At 41.1% G+C, this 19,582-nt stretch overlaps 1 protein-coding gene across 16 annotated transcripts in view; it reads right to left on the reverse strand.

Moving 5' to 3' along the window:
* Positions 1-8,686: 8,686 nt before the first annotated feature.
* SEMA6D (semaphorin 6D) overlaps positions 8,687-19,582 on the reverse strand; it is a 589,870-nt gene continuing 578,974 nt past the window's right edge. For 4 of the 16 annotated variants that reach the window (XM_074393656.1, XM_074393657.1, XM_010339500.2 and 1 more), the window contains 8 exons: positions 18,932-19,087; positions 18,671-18,844; positions 17,722-17,862; positions 17,549-17,626; positions 17,016-17,116; positions 16,599-16,655; positions 14,657-14,824; positions 8,687-12,908 (listed from right to left, as the gene is read on the reverse strand). In XM_074393656.1, the coding sequence (XP_074249757.1) occupies positions 11,620-12,908; positions 14,657-14,824; positions 16,599-16,655; positions 17,016-17,116; positions 17,549-17,626; positions 17,722-17,862; positions 18,671-18,844; positions 18,932-19,087 (2,164 nt within the window). In that variant the 3' untranslated portion in view covers positions 8,687-11,619. The remainder of the gene's footprint in view (positions 12,909-14,656; positions 14,825-16,598; positions 16,656-17,015; positions 17,117-17,548; positions 17,627-17,721; positions 17,863-18,670; positions 18,845-18,931; positions 19,088-19,582) is intronic. The other 12 variants (XM_003928892.3, XM_003928894.4, XM_074393659.1 and 9 more) reach the window with 7 other exon arrangements.

Raw genomic sequence — 19,582 nt, forward strand, 5'->3', positions numbered from 1 at the left:
CTGGCCCACATTTCTGACTTAGAGAACTGTGAACTAATAAATTAGTGTTATAAACTTCCAAGTTTGTGATAATGTGTTATGCAGCAATATGAAACTCATACAAGAGTTTATTTCATACCAATAGATGGCAAATACACACACGTACATTTTTACAATACGTACATAGAAAAGACATCATACAGAGCAGGAGATTTCAACTCTGTACATCGACATCTTTTGTAGACCCCTTTTAAAATACCAATGCCTTGGCCCACTCTAGAGATGCTAATTTAATTGACGAATTATTCTGGGATATAGCCCAGGCCTTGGTGGTTTTAAAAACCTCACCAGGTGGTTCTAACATGTTGGAGCACCAATATACATGCATTATACAGGACAGATAAATAGATAGGAGAGGGGGGAGATTTTCACCCCGTCTTCCCTCCTAATCCATCCACTGTAAGATATCCACCTAGAACATGTTGGTTACCCTGTTATGGTGCTTTTGCCTGGAAGAAACAATACCTGACCAATAATGGAACAAAAAGAACATCCACCAGGTGTGGTGGCTAAAGCCTGTAATCCTAGCACTTTGGGAGGTTGAGGCAGGTGGATCACCTGAGGTCAGGGGTTCAAGACCAGCCTGGCCAACATGGCGAAACCCCATCTCTACTAAAAATACAAAAGTTAGCTGGCCTTGGTGGCGAGCTCCTGTAATCCCAGCTACTTGGGAGGGTAAGGAGGAGAATTGCTTGAACCGGGGAGGCAAAGGTTGCAGTGAGCTGAGATCATGTCGCTTCACTCCAGCTTGGGCAGAAGCGCAAAACTCTGTCTGGGAAAAAAAAAAAAAAAAAAAAAGGAAAGAACATTCATGTCTCCTAACAGGAAATCCAAACTTCAGAGTCTTCAAAGTTCATTAGTTTAGCAGCTCTACGTAGCCATCATGGACTTGAGGGGTCTCTCTTTACTGTGCCACCTTCTGCATGTGAACCTTTCCCCCAGTTTGCTTTCACGGAACCAAGATAGCAGCTGCTGATCCATGCACCAACTGTTGCTTGCCACTACCAGAAAGAAGAGAGTTTTCTTCACATATTCCCTTTTTCTTAGGGAAGACAATCTTCCTCAAAGCCCTCCCACACTTTTGCTCAGATTCTACTGGCCAGAATTGAGTCACGTTTCCATGCTCTCACAGTAGGAGAGACTGGAAAGGGAAGTATTTTGCATTTTCAGGCTCTGTAGGTGGAGGTGACCACTCCCAGCAAGTTAGAAGCAGGGGTAGGTGGGTGGATGGTTAGCAGGTAGACAGCAAACATGCTGATCTTCCAGACATCTCTTTATCCTGACACAAAGACATGGCATTTGTGTATCTGCATGGATACAGATATGGGTATCTACTCAGGAATGGGATGATATCATACATGCTCTTTTTTTTTTTTTGGTTGCAGAAAGTGATTTATTTAGACAGAGAATGAGGAAAAGAAGGACAGAGGAAGAAACAGCTAGCTCTCACACTGAGTGAGGAGGGTTCCCAGAGGGGGAAAACCAGAGAAGGAAAGCTCCTCTCACACTGAGAGAGAGAGAACCCAGAAAGGTGGAAGCCAGGAGAGGAAAGCAGCTTCCACACTGAGTGGAAGGGAATTAAGAGGCAGCAGAGAGAGATGGAGTTTAGGAGAGGAAAAGCAGCTTCCACAGTGGGCAGAAGGGGACCCCAGAGCGGGAAAATCCAGAAGGGGACGGAGAGCTCCAACTATATGGGAGGGGATTCCAGAGAGCTGGAAATCCCTCACACATGCTCTTTTCTGTGGTCCTCCTCCCTCTCACATTCTATTATTGTTATGACCATTTTGACTTCCCGCGCTTTACTCAGTAACATACCTTAACACTTGGTGTTTATCCTTTAATAATTTCCTCAATGCTTATATAAATCATAGAAAATACATATACTTATAGCATGGAAGTGTGTCATTATTTATTTACCAAAATAATATACAGTATATTATGACAATCCTTCTAAATATGTTAGATACCTAAGTATCTAACATTGAGGTACCTGGCTCACACTTAGGTACCTAGCTTATTAGTCTTTAAATGTTACGCATTGCTACCCAGCTCCTGCCGGTTTTCCCTCCTATCCAACTTTGCTGTCTGTCTCCTTCAACTTTTATCAAAGAGTCCAGCGAAGCGTGCGTACAGAGCTTCCTAGCCTCCCTCATACTCTGTTGTCTGGGATGTCAGGATAACGTAGTCACGAAGCAGACTGTTCTCTATGTGCCCTTCCGTCTTTCAACTAGTTGCTTGCTCTTAGGGAAGTTTTCAGGGTCTTCCCACACTCCCATTTAGTTTCTAAAATCCTTCCTTCTCTTTCTGCTTTTTCAATGAAAGCCTGTAATTAATCTGTCCCTCCTAAGCTTCTGGAAGCTACATTCTTTCCTGAGGGAAATATAAGACCTCAGAGTGTTATTTTGCATTTCCAAATATGCCACATTCCCCATGCCTTTTGCCACTTGCATGGTAGAAGGATCCGAATTGTAGGGCTGGAGAGGTATTCATTCTTTCTAGACTCCCTGCCTTCCTTTCCAGTGTTTATTCCAATGCTGAAGGGAGTTTTTTCACAAAGCTCTAAAATTCAACCGTTTTGCCAAGAATTTGTGTTGTGTTGTTTTTACGAACTGTGACTTTTCCTGTTATGTTTCAATCAGATGTGAACAAAACCAAATAGTTGTTAGACACATTTATAGAGGGATTATCTTATAGATTTCTGTCAAACATAACTAGCCTGAATCTTTCTTGTATGTCTTCTAAATAACCACCTAAATATACTGGTGTTTAAATAAAGATGAGAAGAAAAGAAGCAAAAGACAAGATCACTGGCAAAGACATAAAACCATTCAAAGGGAAAAACTGCAAAATATCGTAGCTCTTGGCCACCATTAATTCAGGTGCAGGGCAATGACTATGTTAGCCTAGGGCAGGCGTCCCCAAAGTTTTTACACAGGGGGCCAGTTCACTGTCCCTCAGACCGTTGGAGGGCCGCCACATACTGTGCTCCTCTCACTGAGCACCAGTGAAAGAGGTGCCCCTTCCTGAAGTGTGGCGGGGGGCGGATAAATGGCCTCAGGGGGCTGCATGCGGCCCGCGGGCCGCGGTTTGGGGATGCCTGGCCTAGGGCCTGACATGATTCTCACCAAATGTGTATAAGGCCCAGTGCAGCAGGGGTCTCAAAATGTTGTAACCAATGTGTTTTCAGTGCTCCCAGGGTATACATTTTAGGTACTAGAGATTCAGAAAGTATTCAGGTGGGGAGATTTCATATGTACAGTTGAGAAACGCATTCTAACTCCAGAGCTATCTCCTCGTTCCCTGGCAGTGGGTAACTCATCTAAAACCATGAGACACACGTCTGTTACAGGAAAAGGGTCCCAATCCAGATCCCAAGAGAGAGTTCTTCCATCTCGTGCAAGAAAGAATTTAGGGCGAGTCCACAGTGCAAAGCAAAAGCAAGTTTATTAAAAGGGTACAGTCTTAAAAGAACAGCTACTCCATAGACAGAGTAGGGCATTTCCAAAGGTAGGAGGAGAAATGTGTCCACCCTAGGTGAGATACTTGTGTATGTACATGTACAGGATGAAAAAAGATTATGGGAATATGTGCTTTGCTACAAAGGTTTGTGACAAAGGATTAATTTTCTAAATTACAGAAATTAGGAATGCTTTTGTTCTCAAGATATCAGGGCATTAGGACACTCCCAAGTCTGGGTCTGTTTAGTAAACATTATCAATCTGTTCCCTTAACCATAAACATCCAGAGGCTAGGAATGCCTAACTTTCTGGGAATGCAGGGCAGCAAATCCCAGCCTCATTTTCCTAGTCCTCATTCAAGATAAGGTTGCTCTGGTTCGAATGCCTCTGATATGTCCATTTATGGGCATGAAAAAAACTTAATTTTTTTTCAACAATGGGGGTAATTTTCTCTGTGGTGGTTTTTTGTCTTTTGTATCCTACGCTCATTTTTAGGGAACGAGATCTTCCTATTGAATGGTCTTGGTATTGACATTTTTGATGTGAGCTGGAACCATGGAAGCATGAATGAAATAATATGACATACAACCAGATCATTGCATGCTAATTCAATTTTTGCTGGCTACTCTGGTTGAGATTACCCCAAAATGTCTCCCCTCTCCTTAAGGTAGTCTATAGCTACCACAGAAGGGAGGAGCAGAGTTCTCTCTCCCAAAAGAGAACCTGGTGAGAAAATTTACTTTTTAAAAAGTAGGGGGAGGGGGGAAATTGCAGGGAACTTTGCAAAGGGGTGTGGTTTTCCTGACATCCTTAACTGGCATGCTGTCACAGAGGAGAGGATTTTGCTCTACTAATTATTTCGTATTTTCCCAAGTTGTCATTACCATAATAATCTCATTGTCCTCAAAGCTACCTGTTCTCTATTCATCTGCTTCCTTGCTTTCTGTTATTCTTGGATTTAGGGAAGAAAAGACAAAGGAGAAAATGGGGTTTTCCAGCTTTTTGTATGGTTGCCCTTTGAGACACAGAGAAGGCCCAGGCTGCCACAGTATCTCTATTCTGAGTTCCTGCTCTGGACACTAGCCATGTACTCACACTATGCTCTCTGCTGTCACCTGGCTATTCTGCCTGGGTCCTAGTTCTGTGCCGACTTCTGTCTTTCAGTTTTTTATAATTTCCACAATTCATCAGTTTATTCCCAGTATCTCCAGCAAAAAAAGAAACCCTTTCTTTAGATACTCTAGGAACCAAAGAACATGGAGGTCGATCATGATCATTGATACCTTCCTTGCAGCGAGTTAAAACCTTTTGGGAGTTTGTTTTCAGTAGTAAACAAAGACTTCATCTTTTCTTGAGACTAGATAGCTAAACAAAGTCAGGAGCTGTTTCTAGATTTTTTTTTTTCCTTCTTAAAACAAACTTAGAATAAAAATGTACAGCGAATTTTCAGAAATGTATGGTTGAATGAAGCATGTTTCAAAGTGATACGTCAGTTTTAAGGATTTTAAGCAGTTTTTACTATTGTGTTTCTTTCTAGACTCCTGTATATGCATATATATTTAAAATAATTTGAACTCAATTGCGTTCCTCCATTTTAGCGTTTTGCTCTTTTCACTCATTTGTGATATTCATGTAAATTAAGCAAACAACATGAAGCCAATCATTTCTATTTATTTGAAGTGTGGGTTCCATAGGTACTGGGAAATTATAGTTTAGTAAGTCCTGAAAATCTGATGGAATTTTTCAGGGGGAAGGCTTAATTGAGCAGCCAGAAGAGGCTATCATCAGGTCAGATTGAATCTTAAGAATTGATCTCCATTTTTTGAGTCACTCCGGTAACATAGAGACCAACAAAACTTCAAATTGCCTGACTCTGTCTCTGAACCTGAGATGTCCTTGAACTCTGGAGCCTAATTCCTATCTCAAATGCTCTCTGAAACTCAAGGTTTTTCAAATTTGCAAAAGCACTACAGGGGTTCCATTTCTTTATTATACTTTCCAAAGCTGTCTCCCAAACCCATGGAATGAATGCTCCTTTGAGAATGGTTAAAGGATGTTATAATCCTCTTATTTGGAAACCTGATTTGCAAATGCTAAGAAGGTATATATGCTTTTACTATGCTTATTAGCATTAACAATTGCAAATATCTGGCAAGGCCTTGCCACCTGACTTAGGATATGAAGCTCGGGCAATCACCAAATTTGTTTCTTGAACAGATATTTTTTTGTGTGCTTACTCTAATGTCTCACAGAAGGCTAGGCAGTTCAAATGATCAGAAAATGTTCTTTAAGATAGTCCGACTCCTAAAGCTCTCCTAACCTTAGGGGGAAGTGGAAAAATCATAACTGTGTTTAACTTCCAATATACAACCACAACTCAATACGAAGAAATTCCAAAGTAAGAAAAAGACAAACATTCCTCCAGAGATTCTCTGCCAGTCCTCAGATGTTGATCTGGCAAGATGCCCAGAAACCTAGATAGGTGCGATTTGGACACATCAGGTTAGTTCCTTGTAACATCTCTGAATGCATCCTTTTGGTTGCTTTCAGCCCACACCTTGTCAGCTCAGCCCATGGATTCTTTTTTCAAATAATTGACTTGGCATGTTCTTTAGAATGGCTCAGCATGTGACTGATGTCACTGAATGTTCCATTTTTCATTGGAGCTTTGGCACATATTCCTGGATACTGTAATTATTCTACCTTTTTTGTTTCTCCTCAATATACATGAGGTGCTGGAGAGAGGCCATCCTTACTGATTGAACACTGATACTCCCTTTTTAACCCTCTTACAGAGGGTGTTAGCTTGTGCTTTGGGCATGAGTGTGAGACTGTAAATTAGCCCTGATTCGTGAATTGACTGTCATTTATATTTCCATAGTTGTCACACTCACACAAATCTTAACTTCTGTACCTTGAAAATGGGAATGGCAATCTTATCCCTTTCAAAGAGGAAAAAAAAGGCATGTTGGGAATTAACTGAGTAGGGCTCAAAAGCACCAGGAAAATGTAAAAGTCTGTCCACATAAGCCAAGAGCTGATGCTTTCTTAGTGATAAATGAATTTGCTTATTATAGTTTCTAAATCAGAAAACAGACCTCAAATTAGATCTGTGATTGATTGGCGATCAATTGCAAGTCCAACTCTTTGTGAGGCCCCAGGGTAGATAAACAAAATGTACAAGGCATATCTTATCTTTTAATCAGAGTTAAATACCTCATGGAATTGCTGTATTCAGAGCCACAGCCTGACCTCTTATGGTGGGGCCAGCATCAGGGGTAGCCTTGTAGATGGCTTTGCAGTCCTCACAGGTACTAGCCACTGGTCACATTTCAAGTCATAATTAGAACTTGGTTCCCTGGACCTGGAGCTAGGGCTGCTTTGGACCCTTTGTTCTTTGCCCTCCTCTGACAAGGAGATGAGGGAGATCAGCTAGGAGAAAAGGAGGAAGTTGATCTCTCTCTGATGGCAGGAAGGTGAGTCCTTCTGGTGCCTGGCCAGCACCTGGGCCATCATGCCACTACCTTGCAGAAGAAGAAGAGATGCCCTTTCTTCTTAGCCTGTATCATCACTTTAAGTGTTCCATCTGACTTCAAATTTGCCCCTTGCCAGGGTAGCTTACTAAGTGCTTAGTCGATGGAATTTCTGGAACCAGAGCACAGTACCTTGTGCTGGTGAGTTCATTGTATATGTGCCATTACTTTCTGGTTTTATGTGCTTCTTCTGAAAAAAATTCCAAGTTCCCTTACCCTACTTCTCTCAAATGGGATCTGAGCATTTATCTTGAGGATTCATAGATGTGATTTTAGGGGACTGTACATGTCCTGGAGAGGAAACGGAAATCCACCTTTCAGTCTATAGCATTCATTAAATTATCAAAACTGACTATGAAAGAATAAGGCTTAGAACTTCTATAAGGGAGAAAAGAAAGGTGCATTTAAAAAAAAAATTGCTGAACTCAGAAAAACTAGTGAATGGGTAGTAGGTATAATAAACACCAATTTAATGGAAATAGGCAATGTAAATGAATAATAATGCAATGCTAAAGAATCCTAGGAAGAGGCTGGTGTGGCGGCTCATGCCTCTAATCCCAGCACTTTGGGAGGCCAAGGTGGGTGAATCACCCGAGGTTAGAAGTACGAGACCAACCTGCCCAACATGGTGAAACCCTGTCTCTACTAAAAATATAAAAATTAGCCTGGTGTGACAACAGGTGCCTGTAATTCCAGCTACTCAGGAGGCAGAGGCAGGAGAATCACTTTAACCTGGGAGTCAGAGATTGCACTGAGCTGAGATTGCGCCATTGCACTCCAGCCTGGGCGACAGAACAAGACAAGGCTGAAGATGCATTTCCCTTTTGTCTTCCTTCAACCATTTGTTCGAAATCTGAATTACAAATTGAATTCTGCAAGTCAGTGAGATGGGAGACACCTTCCATCCTCTTCTCCAGCATTACAGCGGTGTGCAGACTTACACAGACTTCCTTCCAATAATGGAGTAGTTTGGAATGTCAAGGTCAGGTTCTGTCGTTGGTAGCACTGCCTATGGCAGGCGTCCCCAAACCTTTTACACAGGGGGCCAGTTCACTGTCCCTCAGACCGTTGGAGGGCCGCCACATACTGCGCTCCTCTCACTGACCACCAATGAAAGAGGTGCCCCTTCCTGAAATGCGGTGGGGGGCAGATATATGGCCTCAGGGGGCCGCATGCGGCCAGCGGGCCATAGTTTGGGGACGCCTGGCCTATGGTGTTGGGAGCTGTGAAATGGGGCAAATAGGCCATCACTGGTCTTTCTCTCACAAAAGGATTCCTGCAAACTTTTCCTCATGTCTCTGGGGTATTGCATGCCATGATAGGAATAAACAAGGACTTCTGATACCACTAAACTGACACTGAAATGCGGCACCCCTAATTAGATGACATCATCATGGAGAATAAGACTCAAGACAGGAATATGGTCATTCTGCCGTTCAGCAAAGACGCTGCTGAGGGTCCTTGAGAAAACATGACCACATGGGAGCTGCAGATGGGCTTTGGCTAGGAGTAGCAGCTAGAACCAAGAGGGCAGGGATTGCTACAACCACCCCTGTTGTCTTTCTCAGAAGTGGCTTGCCACTGTCAACATCCATGAGAAGCAATGACAGCAGCCACCAACTTACTATGTACTAAGGAAGAGCCAAGGAATCACGTTGTTACCTTCCGTTTCAATACTTAGGGAAGACAGCTCCTAATTTATTCTATTCAATTAAAACAAGGGAACTGCGAAACTCCATATACCAAATAGAAATGTTCACAGGAACCCTGTTTGCCAGTTATAATTTTGAACTAAAATTACATGAAAAACTTCATGCAGGAAAACAAATCATGAATTTTAAAAATGTCTGTTGATCTAGAAAGATCTATGGACAATGTGAACCACTACTGTTTGCCTAAAGCATTTGACTGTTGATACAGTACAGTTCACCTGGTTTTCTGAACAGTTTCTCATTTTTTTCAGGGGCTCTGACCTCCAGTATCAGCCTTCCAAGGAGAGAATGGTAGTATAACCATGACTGGAGACCAACTGTTCCAGGTAAGAATATTTTGGCAGATTTTAAAAGCAACTCTTACTGGTGTTGATTGACTTAAAAATATTTTAAAAATATAACACGTTATAAACCTCTTCAATATCAAGAGGCAGGATATAATGATTTGTATATTTTATTTTGACTTTACATGCGGTGTTAAAAACCCAAAGTACATATTATTTACACATCCACAATACAAGTTTACAAGATATCTATACATGTTAAAGTACTCTATAAAACAGTATAGAGCCACTTCACTTTAGGGTTACTTTTTATGCCGTACCATTAAAAAAGATACAATCTGCGTTTACCTTTGCACAAATGGATAAAGCATTTAAAAATTAAATTAACAGGATAGAGACTAGATTTAATGTTAGAAATTTCAACATAAATACTGATTGAACTCACATTACAAACTACAAGGAAGCACAATGTTACAAAATGTTATCTGGGGTCACACAGAGTTACTGTTCCGTTTTACACACGCTGGGATTAATATTGGTAAGGTGAATTCAAACATGTTGGTGGACTGAGTACTGTTTATCATTGGTTGGTTTAATTTATTAATCTGTAATATTTTAGTTGCAAAGCTGAAGTATTTCAGAAATTTTAGCTTTAGCGCTTCCAGAGATCACCGGAAATCATGTTCTTTATAAGACAATGTTCTTTAAAAATAATTAAAAAAAAAAAAGAATAACTGTATCAGTATTTCACATTCTGTATAAAAATGATCCGGTCTTCTGCAGCCTGTCCTCCTCCAAGTAATAGGTACCAACAGTATTATCCCAAGAAATCAGTCGAACTCATTTGCCCGACTACATCAGGAGCATTCCTCTGCCTTGGTACTTTCTAGATTTGGTTCACTAAACAATTGTGTGGTGTGCGGCATATTACTGAAACAGTCAGCAGGGTTGCACATCATCAACCATAAGTGGTTTCTGCCAAACTATGTATAAATGACGCTATATAGTTTCCGCAGGTGTCACATTACCCAGGAAACCTCATTTGAGTTCACATTATCACTGTTTCATCCTTAGGAAAGCAGGAGTGGAATGTTTATCATGGCAAAGAACTGTAATGCTGCTCTGAGGGTGGATTATGTAACAATTAATTGTTCTAGATTGTTTCTGTGATTTTTTGAAAAGAGTCTTTTCAGGTGCTGGTTGAAAAACATTTACAACTGGCACTCAGTAAATAATGTGCTATACTGAAAATACTTGACAGATTTTAGTACTTCTATCATTCTCATGAATAAGGCACAAAATGCACAGATTCAGGTAAACTCACATGTGGTATTTACAGTATATTGTCATTACCTGCATGACTTGGGAGAAAATTCTCACAACACAACATGGACAACATGATTGCACCACTGTTAGGTTTTCACAGACTGTTTCTGTTGAGCCAATTACAATTCCTTTCATATGTCTTTTGTCTCCTATATATTTTTTGTTTTTTTTACCTTGGGGGGTAGGAAGAGTTAAAGGAGGAGAAATTTTACTATGTGGAAAAAAAACCAAACATAATCAAAATAAAACCTTGTTAGTGTGTCCGAGGTTAAATAGAGTGACTCAGGCTTTGATTCACAGTGGACAGGTAAATTTTACTACTGAATACTGAAAAATAAATCAAGGATACCTCTTAATATCTTGATCTCTTTAAGCTGGCAAGACTGGAATAGAAGTTTTAACAAATAGCAGCACAAAATCACTTGCAACTCTTACATTCTGGCATTGGGTACCACATAAGTAAAGTTCATCATTTTGATGGTCAAAGGAGCCTTGATTCTATTCCTCTTTCAAAGCTGAACCCAATGGACTCCTATAGGAAGTAGTTATTGTCTCTTGTTCAGTCATGCTCTATGTAAACAACTCCATAGCACAAAAAGATGCAATGGGCACCTAAACAAATCCTAGTGGGAACAGAATGAATACACACACACGCGCGCGCACACACACACACACACACACACACGCACGCATGCACGCACGTGTGCACCAAGTTTGTTGGTGGCATGAAAAAAATGCCACACATGAAAGGAAATGCTACAGTTGGAATCAAAGATTGAATTTTTAGCAAACTGCCTGGTAATCTACAAGTTCATTTCTTTGAGACATTACCATCTTATTTAGACATTTGTGCAAGAGGCAAGGTGAATGCATACATATTAAAACTTTCACATTTAATGGGAAGACCACACATAATGGCAGTCTACATTGAACCCACTTTCAAGTATTTGTTCACAGATTCGTCTGAGTACTGTTATCAGCTCTTTATACTGGTAAGGTAGCCCCTGGGAGCTACACATCTCTTTAGCTTCAAACAAAAGAAATGGAATGACCAGCACCTTCCTTTGTTTTCAGGCAAGTACACAGAAGCCTTGCTGCGGTAGCTACATGTGGCAAGTTCTGATGTTGCCAAAGTTAGAAAGAGTTTCTTTGGCCACTTGCTTCTCTTAAAATACAAGCGAGTCTCTTGTTTTAAGGTACCCTTACAACATCATCCTCTCAACAACATGGACGAGATAAAGCCACATGGGAATAGCACACTTGAGGCCTAGTACGTGTATTTGTTCAGTGGTCTGACAGACGGGGTTTGAGGAACAAAGGAAGGCTTTGGTGGCACGTCAGGTTTTAGGGACGGCGTCCTCTTTAGTCCCGTCCTAGGAAGAGTGCCATTACTGGTGTAGCTGCTTTGTCTGGAGAGGGAAGGCTGCAGATGAACACTCACTGGTGTTCCCTGAACATAGTCCACCTTTGCCCCTGTGGAGGTGGGCATATATCCTCCACGGTTCATACTAGGCTGTCTGGATAACAAAACACCATTTGGTGAGTTTAAGTTTTTAGGCATAGCGGATATTGAGTGCCTCTGGGAGGAATTTTTGTGATAACCCCTTTGTCTTTCCAGAGAAGTCATTGGGACTCCAGGAGTGGTGGGGACATCCACTCGCTTGGTGGGGCTGTTTCTGGGGAGAGTTGAAGGAGGGGAGTACAGCGATGCCTCCCGGTTAGGAACTTTAGGTGGGACCTCAGACATGGATCCCACAGGATCCAGCATTAAGTTCTGGTGGGCCATTTGGATGTCTCCCATGATGGCTTTGGGGTTACTGTTTGGGTCATTCAGATGCTTCAGGAGATCATTGAGTGTATTTCTGGAATCGACAGAACGCCGGTGATCTCTCTTACTGGATGACTTTGTGAGAGGGTGATCAAGGTTTTGAAGCTTCTTTTCGGCTTTGTGAGCATTGGAGTTTGAGAAAGACGTGTTGTAGTCATGCGTAGCATTTGGAAGAACAATGGCACTGGGGATGTGCCCGTGACTTAACGGGGAGTGAGGTGGTGGATTAGAGGGAAAAAACTGAGGGGTTTCTTTTCTTGAAGCCCCATGGCCATGGGCCTTTTCTGAGTGGCTTTTCATGGCCTGCAGGGTCTTCTGGTGAAGCACAGGTGTAGACTCAGGAGTGGGAAGAGCAGCCAGTTCTGGAGGTTGCCCTCGATGGTCCATTACCATGGATTTAGTATCTCCATTGGGTGGTAGCTCTTTCCGACTGGTCAGCAGGTTACTATACAGTTTAGGAGAATCAATATTCTGTTGGTATTCCTTGACGGGGCTGTCAAAGAGACCATTGAGTTTGGCAAAACTTCCACTGGAGTCTGTGCATGACTGGGCGGATTCTGCATCTTTATGGATCTTTCTGTTTTTCCGAACATACATGTCTCGATAGCAGTATACTGCCACACCTGCAATGAATGCCCCCAGAACAAAAGCAGCAAAGACACAGGTGATGAGGACATTCATGTGGACCATCTGGTTGGACTCTCCAGACTGGACTTCCCATCGTACACCTGCAATAGACACATGGGACAGTATGAATGAGGTGCTTTTTAAACATAATAATAAATAGCAAACGGCTTTCAGTGAGCCAACACGGCCTTCACGTGGTCCATATGCTTAGCTTGGAGGGTCAAGTAGACTACAAAATTCCTTGTATATTTTGTCTTTAATCAAACTAGGATCCCCAGAGACAAATAGGATTGCTGCAAATGCCAGAATAACTCTAATCGCCCACTGATCTGTATTTTTCTGTTCTTCTCCTCCAATCTCTCATAAATGGTTGTTATATGTTAGGAATTTTAAGAGTTTCTATCTTAAAAATAGTTAGAAGTGTATATTTTCTAAATAGCTAACTTTAAACTCCTTATATGTTTTGTGTCATAATTTTCTCTTAATTTGCAAATCAGAATTTAAGGGTAACTGCTAGGATATAGGAAAATGTAATAATTAGCATAACATCTATTATGCTAAAATAATTATTCCAATACAATTATACTAACTTAAAAAAGAACACATAATTTGTTCACAAACCAAAGATATCTACTTGATCACTGTTAGCTATAAATAGAGACTTTCATGTCTGCTTGGATTTGTTTTCTCATTCCATCTTGGGGTGAAGCACTCTTGAATGACTGACTGTGTCGGAAATCCAGACAGTCTAAGGAAACATACTGTGTATTAAGTAAATTGTGAAATTATCTGAACATATTTGAAAATATTTAAATTACACCTAGCAAAAGAAGAGCAAATTAGTTTATAATAATTGAAATCAACCTTTTAATGCAACCACAGACATCTAACAATTAATAACAAAATGTTAGTTTAAGAGGTATTCAAGTCTGTTACATGCTATAAACACAGCTATCCCAGAGTAAGGTAAATCAGAGTGATTTTGAAGGCTCTGTTGCTTTAAGTTAGTACTAAGGCCTTTGAACATTAGTTGTTTTTAATTAATGTTCAGGGTTATGGAGTTCGGTGGCACTGTGAAAGAGCAAGAAAGAAAAGTAGAAAAAATGGCACTACTAAAGAAATCAAAGCAGAAAGAAGAATGATTATAAAATTGTTTACAACGAAAACATATAAAACGAAAATCAACTGATATAAATCATAAATGACAGTGCGCTGCCATAAAAACTGATTGGAAACCTGATACCATAGTTTAGTAAGCACTAAAGAATAGATTTTTTTTCCTAGAGTAATATATCTAATAAGCGAACTCAACAGGCAGCTATTTTATAACTGCTCCTATTAAGGGCTGGAAATGATAGTTATGGACAAGCACTCTCTTATGTTTCATTGCTTGCGGCATTCAAGCAACTTAGCATTTCACATATCCTTTTCAGATTGCATTTCAAACTGAAGCTGAACAAGAAGCTGAGAAAGGTTCCTAGACAAAACATCTGCTATTGGGATATTTGCAATTAATGAGTTTTGTTTTTTGATGTTGCTGCGGTGACCCTTAAAATTCCCTGAAATCCAGCAGGCTCTCTGCTTCTTCAGAAAGAAATCAACAGTTTAGACTGTAGGACTGGCTGTTTCACCAGCCCTTTCTCCAACAGCTTTCTACCTCTTTTATCTTTTAAGGAATGCACTCAGATATAACCACAGAAAGCTGGGGAGATTGTGGCCAGGGGCAGTGGAGGTACAACCACAGAATCTTCAGTGAGGTTGACCTCTGGAGAACCACATACGCCTCCTCAGTGATATTAAGGATCAGGTTTCCATGCAGTTAGAGATGAGGTCCCTGCTGAGGCCTTACCCTTTGGGATACCCGATAAAGGATCAGTAAAATCAGAAGTGTTTGGATCATCTTGAACTACAAATTTCCGAGAGCTTGTCAGTTTAGGTCTCCAGGTATCAATCACTTTAGGTGTGATTTCTGGGATACTTGCCACTGTGGTAACAGAAGATGAAGATACCTCCATGTCTGTGGTGGCAAACAGATTTTTATTAACATGGACAGTGTCAAGATTTTTTTGATTGGTCTGTTGCATTTTTAAATAAAGTTTAAGTAAATTTTATGAGAAAGTATGTTCTAGGATTTTATAAAAGCACACCTGAGGAAGCTACATCAAATTCTTTTCTTTTAAGGGAGGAATGAAAACTGAAAATTAACAGTAACAACATAGTAAGCAGATTTCAAAATTAAAGATACTCAAAAGGCTTTTAGGAAAGCCCCTGTGGTTACTAATGACACTCATGAAAAAGATAATACAATTCCCAGGGCAGATTAGTTGATTTTCCTCATTTTCTTGTGAGACATCTTTTCATTTCTTTTTGTGTATTTTAAAAAGCACTTTCGGCCGGGTGCAGCGGCTTACAACTGTAATCCGGGAACTTTGGGAGGCCGAGGTGGGCAGACCATGAGGTCAGGAGCTCAAGACCAGCCTGGCCAATATGGTGAAACCCTGTCTCTACTAAAAATACAAAAATTAGCTGGGTGTGGTGGCACACACCTGTAATCCTAGCTACTCAGGAGGCTGAGGCAGGAGAATTGCTTGAACCCGGGAAGTGGAGGTTGCAGTGAGCTGAGATCGTGTGCCACTAAACTCCAGCCTGGCGACAGAGCGAGACTCCATTTCAGGAAAAAAGTAAAAAGCACTTTCACAGATGGTTAGAAAATGTGTAGCCTTCACTGGGGAAGAAGCTATGATGGGACTTTGTTGGAAAATACCTGGTTAAGTCTGTGAAAAGACTTGATTTTGGATGTGATAAACCAGCTCTGCCTAAGAGGTTATTACCAGGGGCCTCCCATTATCCACTACACTGAGGCTCTGCCGTCCACAGTAAAGCACCGAAGCAGGGAAAGACTTTGCCTGCACTCTCAAAAACCGCTGGGGAGTTCCTTCCACAGAATTAGAGGCAGCTAATGCAAAGGTACTGGCATTTACTAACTGAATGAGGATATTCTGATATATAAGATCTGCCATCTTTTTTTCCCCCTGAGGAAAGGAACTGCTGGTGAGTTTTCGAAGCAGCAATAGGACCGGGAGTAACTTAACCTTTTAGCATGTCTATTACTGATTTCCTCCAAATAAATTTTCCCTCAAAATGTGAGCTTACGCTTTGAGGCTAAAACCTCAGAGACTGCAATTCTGACTGGTGCAACAGTTCCAGATGAAGGCCCCAAAACAGGTGCAGAGAGGCTTGGAGAGCCCACTGAACATCTTAACACATCAAACATCAGCTTAATTCCACTGAAGTATTTTTCACACCACTGAGACCAAACATTCAAAAAGATTCCCAGGATTAGCGCAAACCATTCAAAGATCTCTAACTTATAAATACACATTTATGGGAAATGTGTATTTGTTTACTAGGTCATAGGAAAGGTGAGGAGAGATGGGGAAAATAATGAAATTCTGCCATCCATTAAATACGGATGGCCAGAGGAAACATTCACAATGCAAAGATGTGAGAGAAGAAAGCTTGGGTGGGCGTGCGTGCAGCTGGAATGCAGTCTATGTTAGCCCATTTGAATTTTCTTTAAGGATGTGCCTTGGTCAATGATGAAGTGTTAACATGCTCTACAGGGTGAAGTGCTAAAAAAGAAAGTCTTTTGGTACCATCAGAGGGATTATGAGTCAAAGCGGAAAAATGAAGGGCTGCCAAACTGCGCAAAAGGAGGGGAGAAGGGGCTGAAAATGCTGAACTGAAGGAAAGAAAAGGTTGTTAATTCAAAAAAATTAAAAAAAACTAACCAGATGTTGGACCGCCAAATATTTTGTAATCTGGTGTAGTTGAAGTAGGCAAAATTTCTAAAAGAATTAAAGGAACAAGTAATCAGTGAAAAGTAACCAAAAGAAAGCAAAAATTTATGAATTCCAATTAACTAAAAAAGTCAAAAATAAAAAAGACTACAAATTAAAAAGGTTAACCTACTGGTTAGACTACCTCTCTCTAGATTTCCTACAAAATTGTAAATCGTGAAGGAAAAAAAAAGTAAGCCTCTTTTCTAATGTCACCCCGTGACCAAACAGCTCAGCTTTTGCGAAGTTTAAGTTAAATGCTAGGTGGTATGTGTCCTGAGTCATTAAAAAGACTGATTGTAAAATAATGTCCACGTGCAAATGTGGTCTAAAAGGAGGTCCAGGTGGGAATGGAAGACTCTGTCTTACCATGGCAGTCCCCTAGATGAGCTGTGTTGCCAAATTCTGTGTCTTGCTCATATCCTCCAGCACTGTGGTTATGGAAAGCAAAGAAGTCTTCGGTTAACAGCCTTCATAGGAACACAAGTGACAACCAGAGCAGAACCAAGAACACAGACTGATTAGTAAGAATGGGCAGAGAGAAAAAAAAAAAAAAAATATATATATATATATACATTTCAACATCACTTGCTAAAATGACTATTTCTGTTAAAAACTGGTAAACTAGAATGTTTAAGAGAGCAGAAGAGAACTGTTTTTTTCTCTCCATCCATTTATTTTAAGTATTATTAGGTCTGCCATTTCCCTTAAGTATTATTCCTTTCCTCCTCACATCTCCAGGTTTTCTTTTCCCTGTTTCTCCCAAAACAACAACAAAACAACACCACCAAAAGGAGAAGAAGAAAAGAAAAGTCGTGTAATTGGAAGTTTTCTACAATTTCTAGCTTTAGAGAATTTGGAGAGGATGGCTCATCCTAGTTCATGTGACAAAGTATACTTACAGCATCCCTGGGGTCACTCTACCGCAGGATCCCTGGCTTAACCAGCCACAATACGGGTCGCGAGATGCAATACAAGACCTGTATGAAGCCACAGAGAATGTAACTTGGATTTTCTCATCATCAAAGGTTTCGATGCTGCAAGACCCAGGGTAAGTACAGAAACACGAGCTTACTTTTTACATGATCCGTAACGCTCACAGCGACTGAGGGGGACGCGGATAACACAGCTAGAGAATGCCACATATATAGTGTGGTGATCTTTATCCAACTGTAATGACATGACCTTTTTGTCTTCCTCATTCTCAGCATTGCACCTATTTTGTGGGAAACATTTTGAAGCCGTATGTTTAGTCAGTCAAGCGTGGTTTGGTTTAGCAATTACTAAGAGCTGGGAAATTTTAAGGAATATTCTTGGTTACAAACCAGGCAAGTACATATAGTTTGGGAAATAATTATGTGATTCATCTTCTATTTCTCTGCATGGTTGGTTAAATTTCAGGCTGGACAAAGGATTTTTAAAGAGTGCTTTCCCGTTATGATGATGGAAGTGAATTGGATTTGCAAAGGCCACATTTGACTATAGAAATAAAAAGGAGAGTGTTTTAATGCATTTAAATTTTCCTGTGTTAGATGATTCTAGATCGCTCCTTAGTCCCCTTTGCTCCATTTCTCTAACGTATTTCTTGTTTTCTTTTCTCGTGGTCTAAATATTCTCTTACATATTAGTGATAGGAAGGAAGCGGTTAACTAGTATTACATTCTGCATATGTATGTGCATATATATTTGTGTATGTGTGGCGTGCAAGCTTACAACTGTTTGCTGCATGTAGCATCTTGAAATACATCTGCAAGGTAAGAGAGGTGCTGCTAAAATGTTCTCATAGTCTACAGGTGGAAAAACAAGGGCTGAATTATTTTTAAACTCATCAGCTGTTCACTCTCCTTACCCTAGTGGGCTTGGGATAAAAACAAACCCAGGATTTATTTCAATGCGAAAAAAGCACAAAACACTAATATACCAGGCCACTGCTAATTGAAAGGGCCAAAAAGAAATGACTGGATGAAATACAGGCCAGAAATTTTTGAACAGTGCTGAAGCGGGTTCTTATAAGATACACCTACTTTGCATGGTTGTAGGCTTCAATCTCTTCCAGTAATACGCTGTCATTCAAAGAGAAAGGACTGGTCTTTGCCAGAACTTTAAGTACCACGCCAGCTTCAGAGCCAACAAAGATGACTGTGTAGTTCTGGTAGGGCCCGGCAGAATGGTCCACCGCGACGGCTGTCAGTCTGTACCTACCAGAGGAGACGGCACAAATCAGAAGGGGAGGCCAAGGGGCAGAGAAAACGCTGGAGGAAGGAGTGTTTCCCACACCATCTCACCTGACCCGAGTCTTTGTGAACCAGGGCTCGTCGGCAATGGGTGGAACGGCAGAGTCCATCAGGGGATGAGATTTGATGAATGACAGGGTTTCATCCGGGAAATCGATGGAGGTTTTATAAGCTTCAGCAAGGCCGTGTTTTGCACAACAGCCAGGCCTGGAAGGAAAGCAGCATTCTTTTATGCTCTCGGCCACCCCTGCCATACCATGTACTGTTTCTAAGGAATAAGTGTACATTCTAAGAGAAGAGGTCAAGGGAGGAAGGAGAGTGAGTGAAACTAAAGGAGCAATACTATGTCCTTGAATTCAGTGGGCTGTACATTCACACTCATGAGCTTGCAGGTCACAAGGCTATGTCTACTGGCTCTGTCTGAGATGCTGCAGAGGGAGGGACCCCTTCCTGGTGCGGGAGGTTGGCCCAGCGGCTCCCTGAGGAGGGATGCTTCCAATGAGTGGAGGGTTTTGTTCAAGACAAAACGTTTTTTTTTTTTTTTTGAGACGGAGTTTCGCTCTTGTTACCCAGGCTGGAGTGCAATGGCGCAATCTTGGCTCACCGCAACCTCCGCCTCCTGGGTTCAGGCAATTCTCCTACCTCAGCCTCATGAGTAGCTGAGATTACAGGCACGTGCCACCATGCCCAGCTAATTTTTTG

Source organism: Saimiri boliviensis, chromosome 2 (genome assembly GCF_048565385.1).
Source record: "Saimiri boliviensis isolate mSaiBol1 chromosome 2, mSaiBol1.pri, whole genome shotgun sequence".
NCBI classification, from domain to species: Eukaryota; Metazoa; Chordata; class Mammalia; order Primates; family Cebidae; genus Saimiri; species Saimiri boliviensis.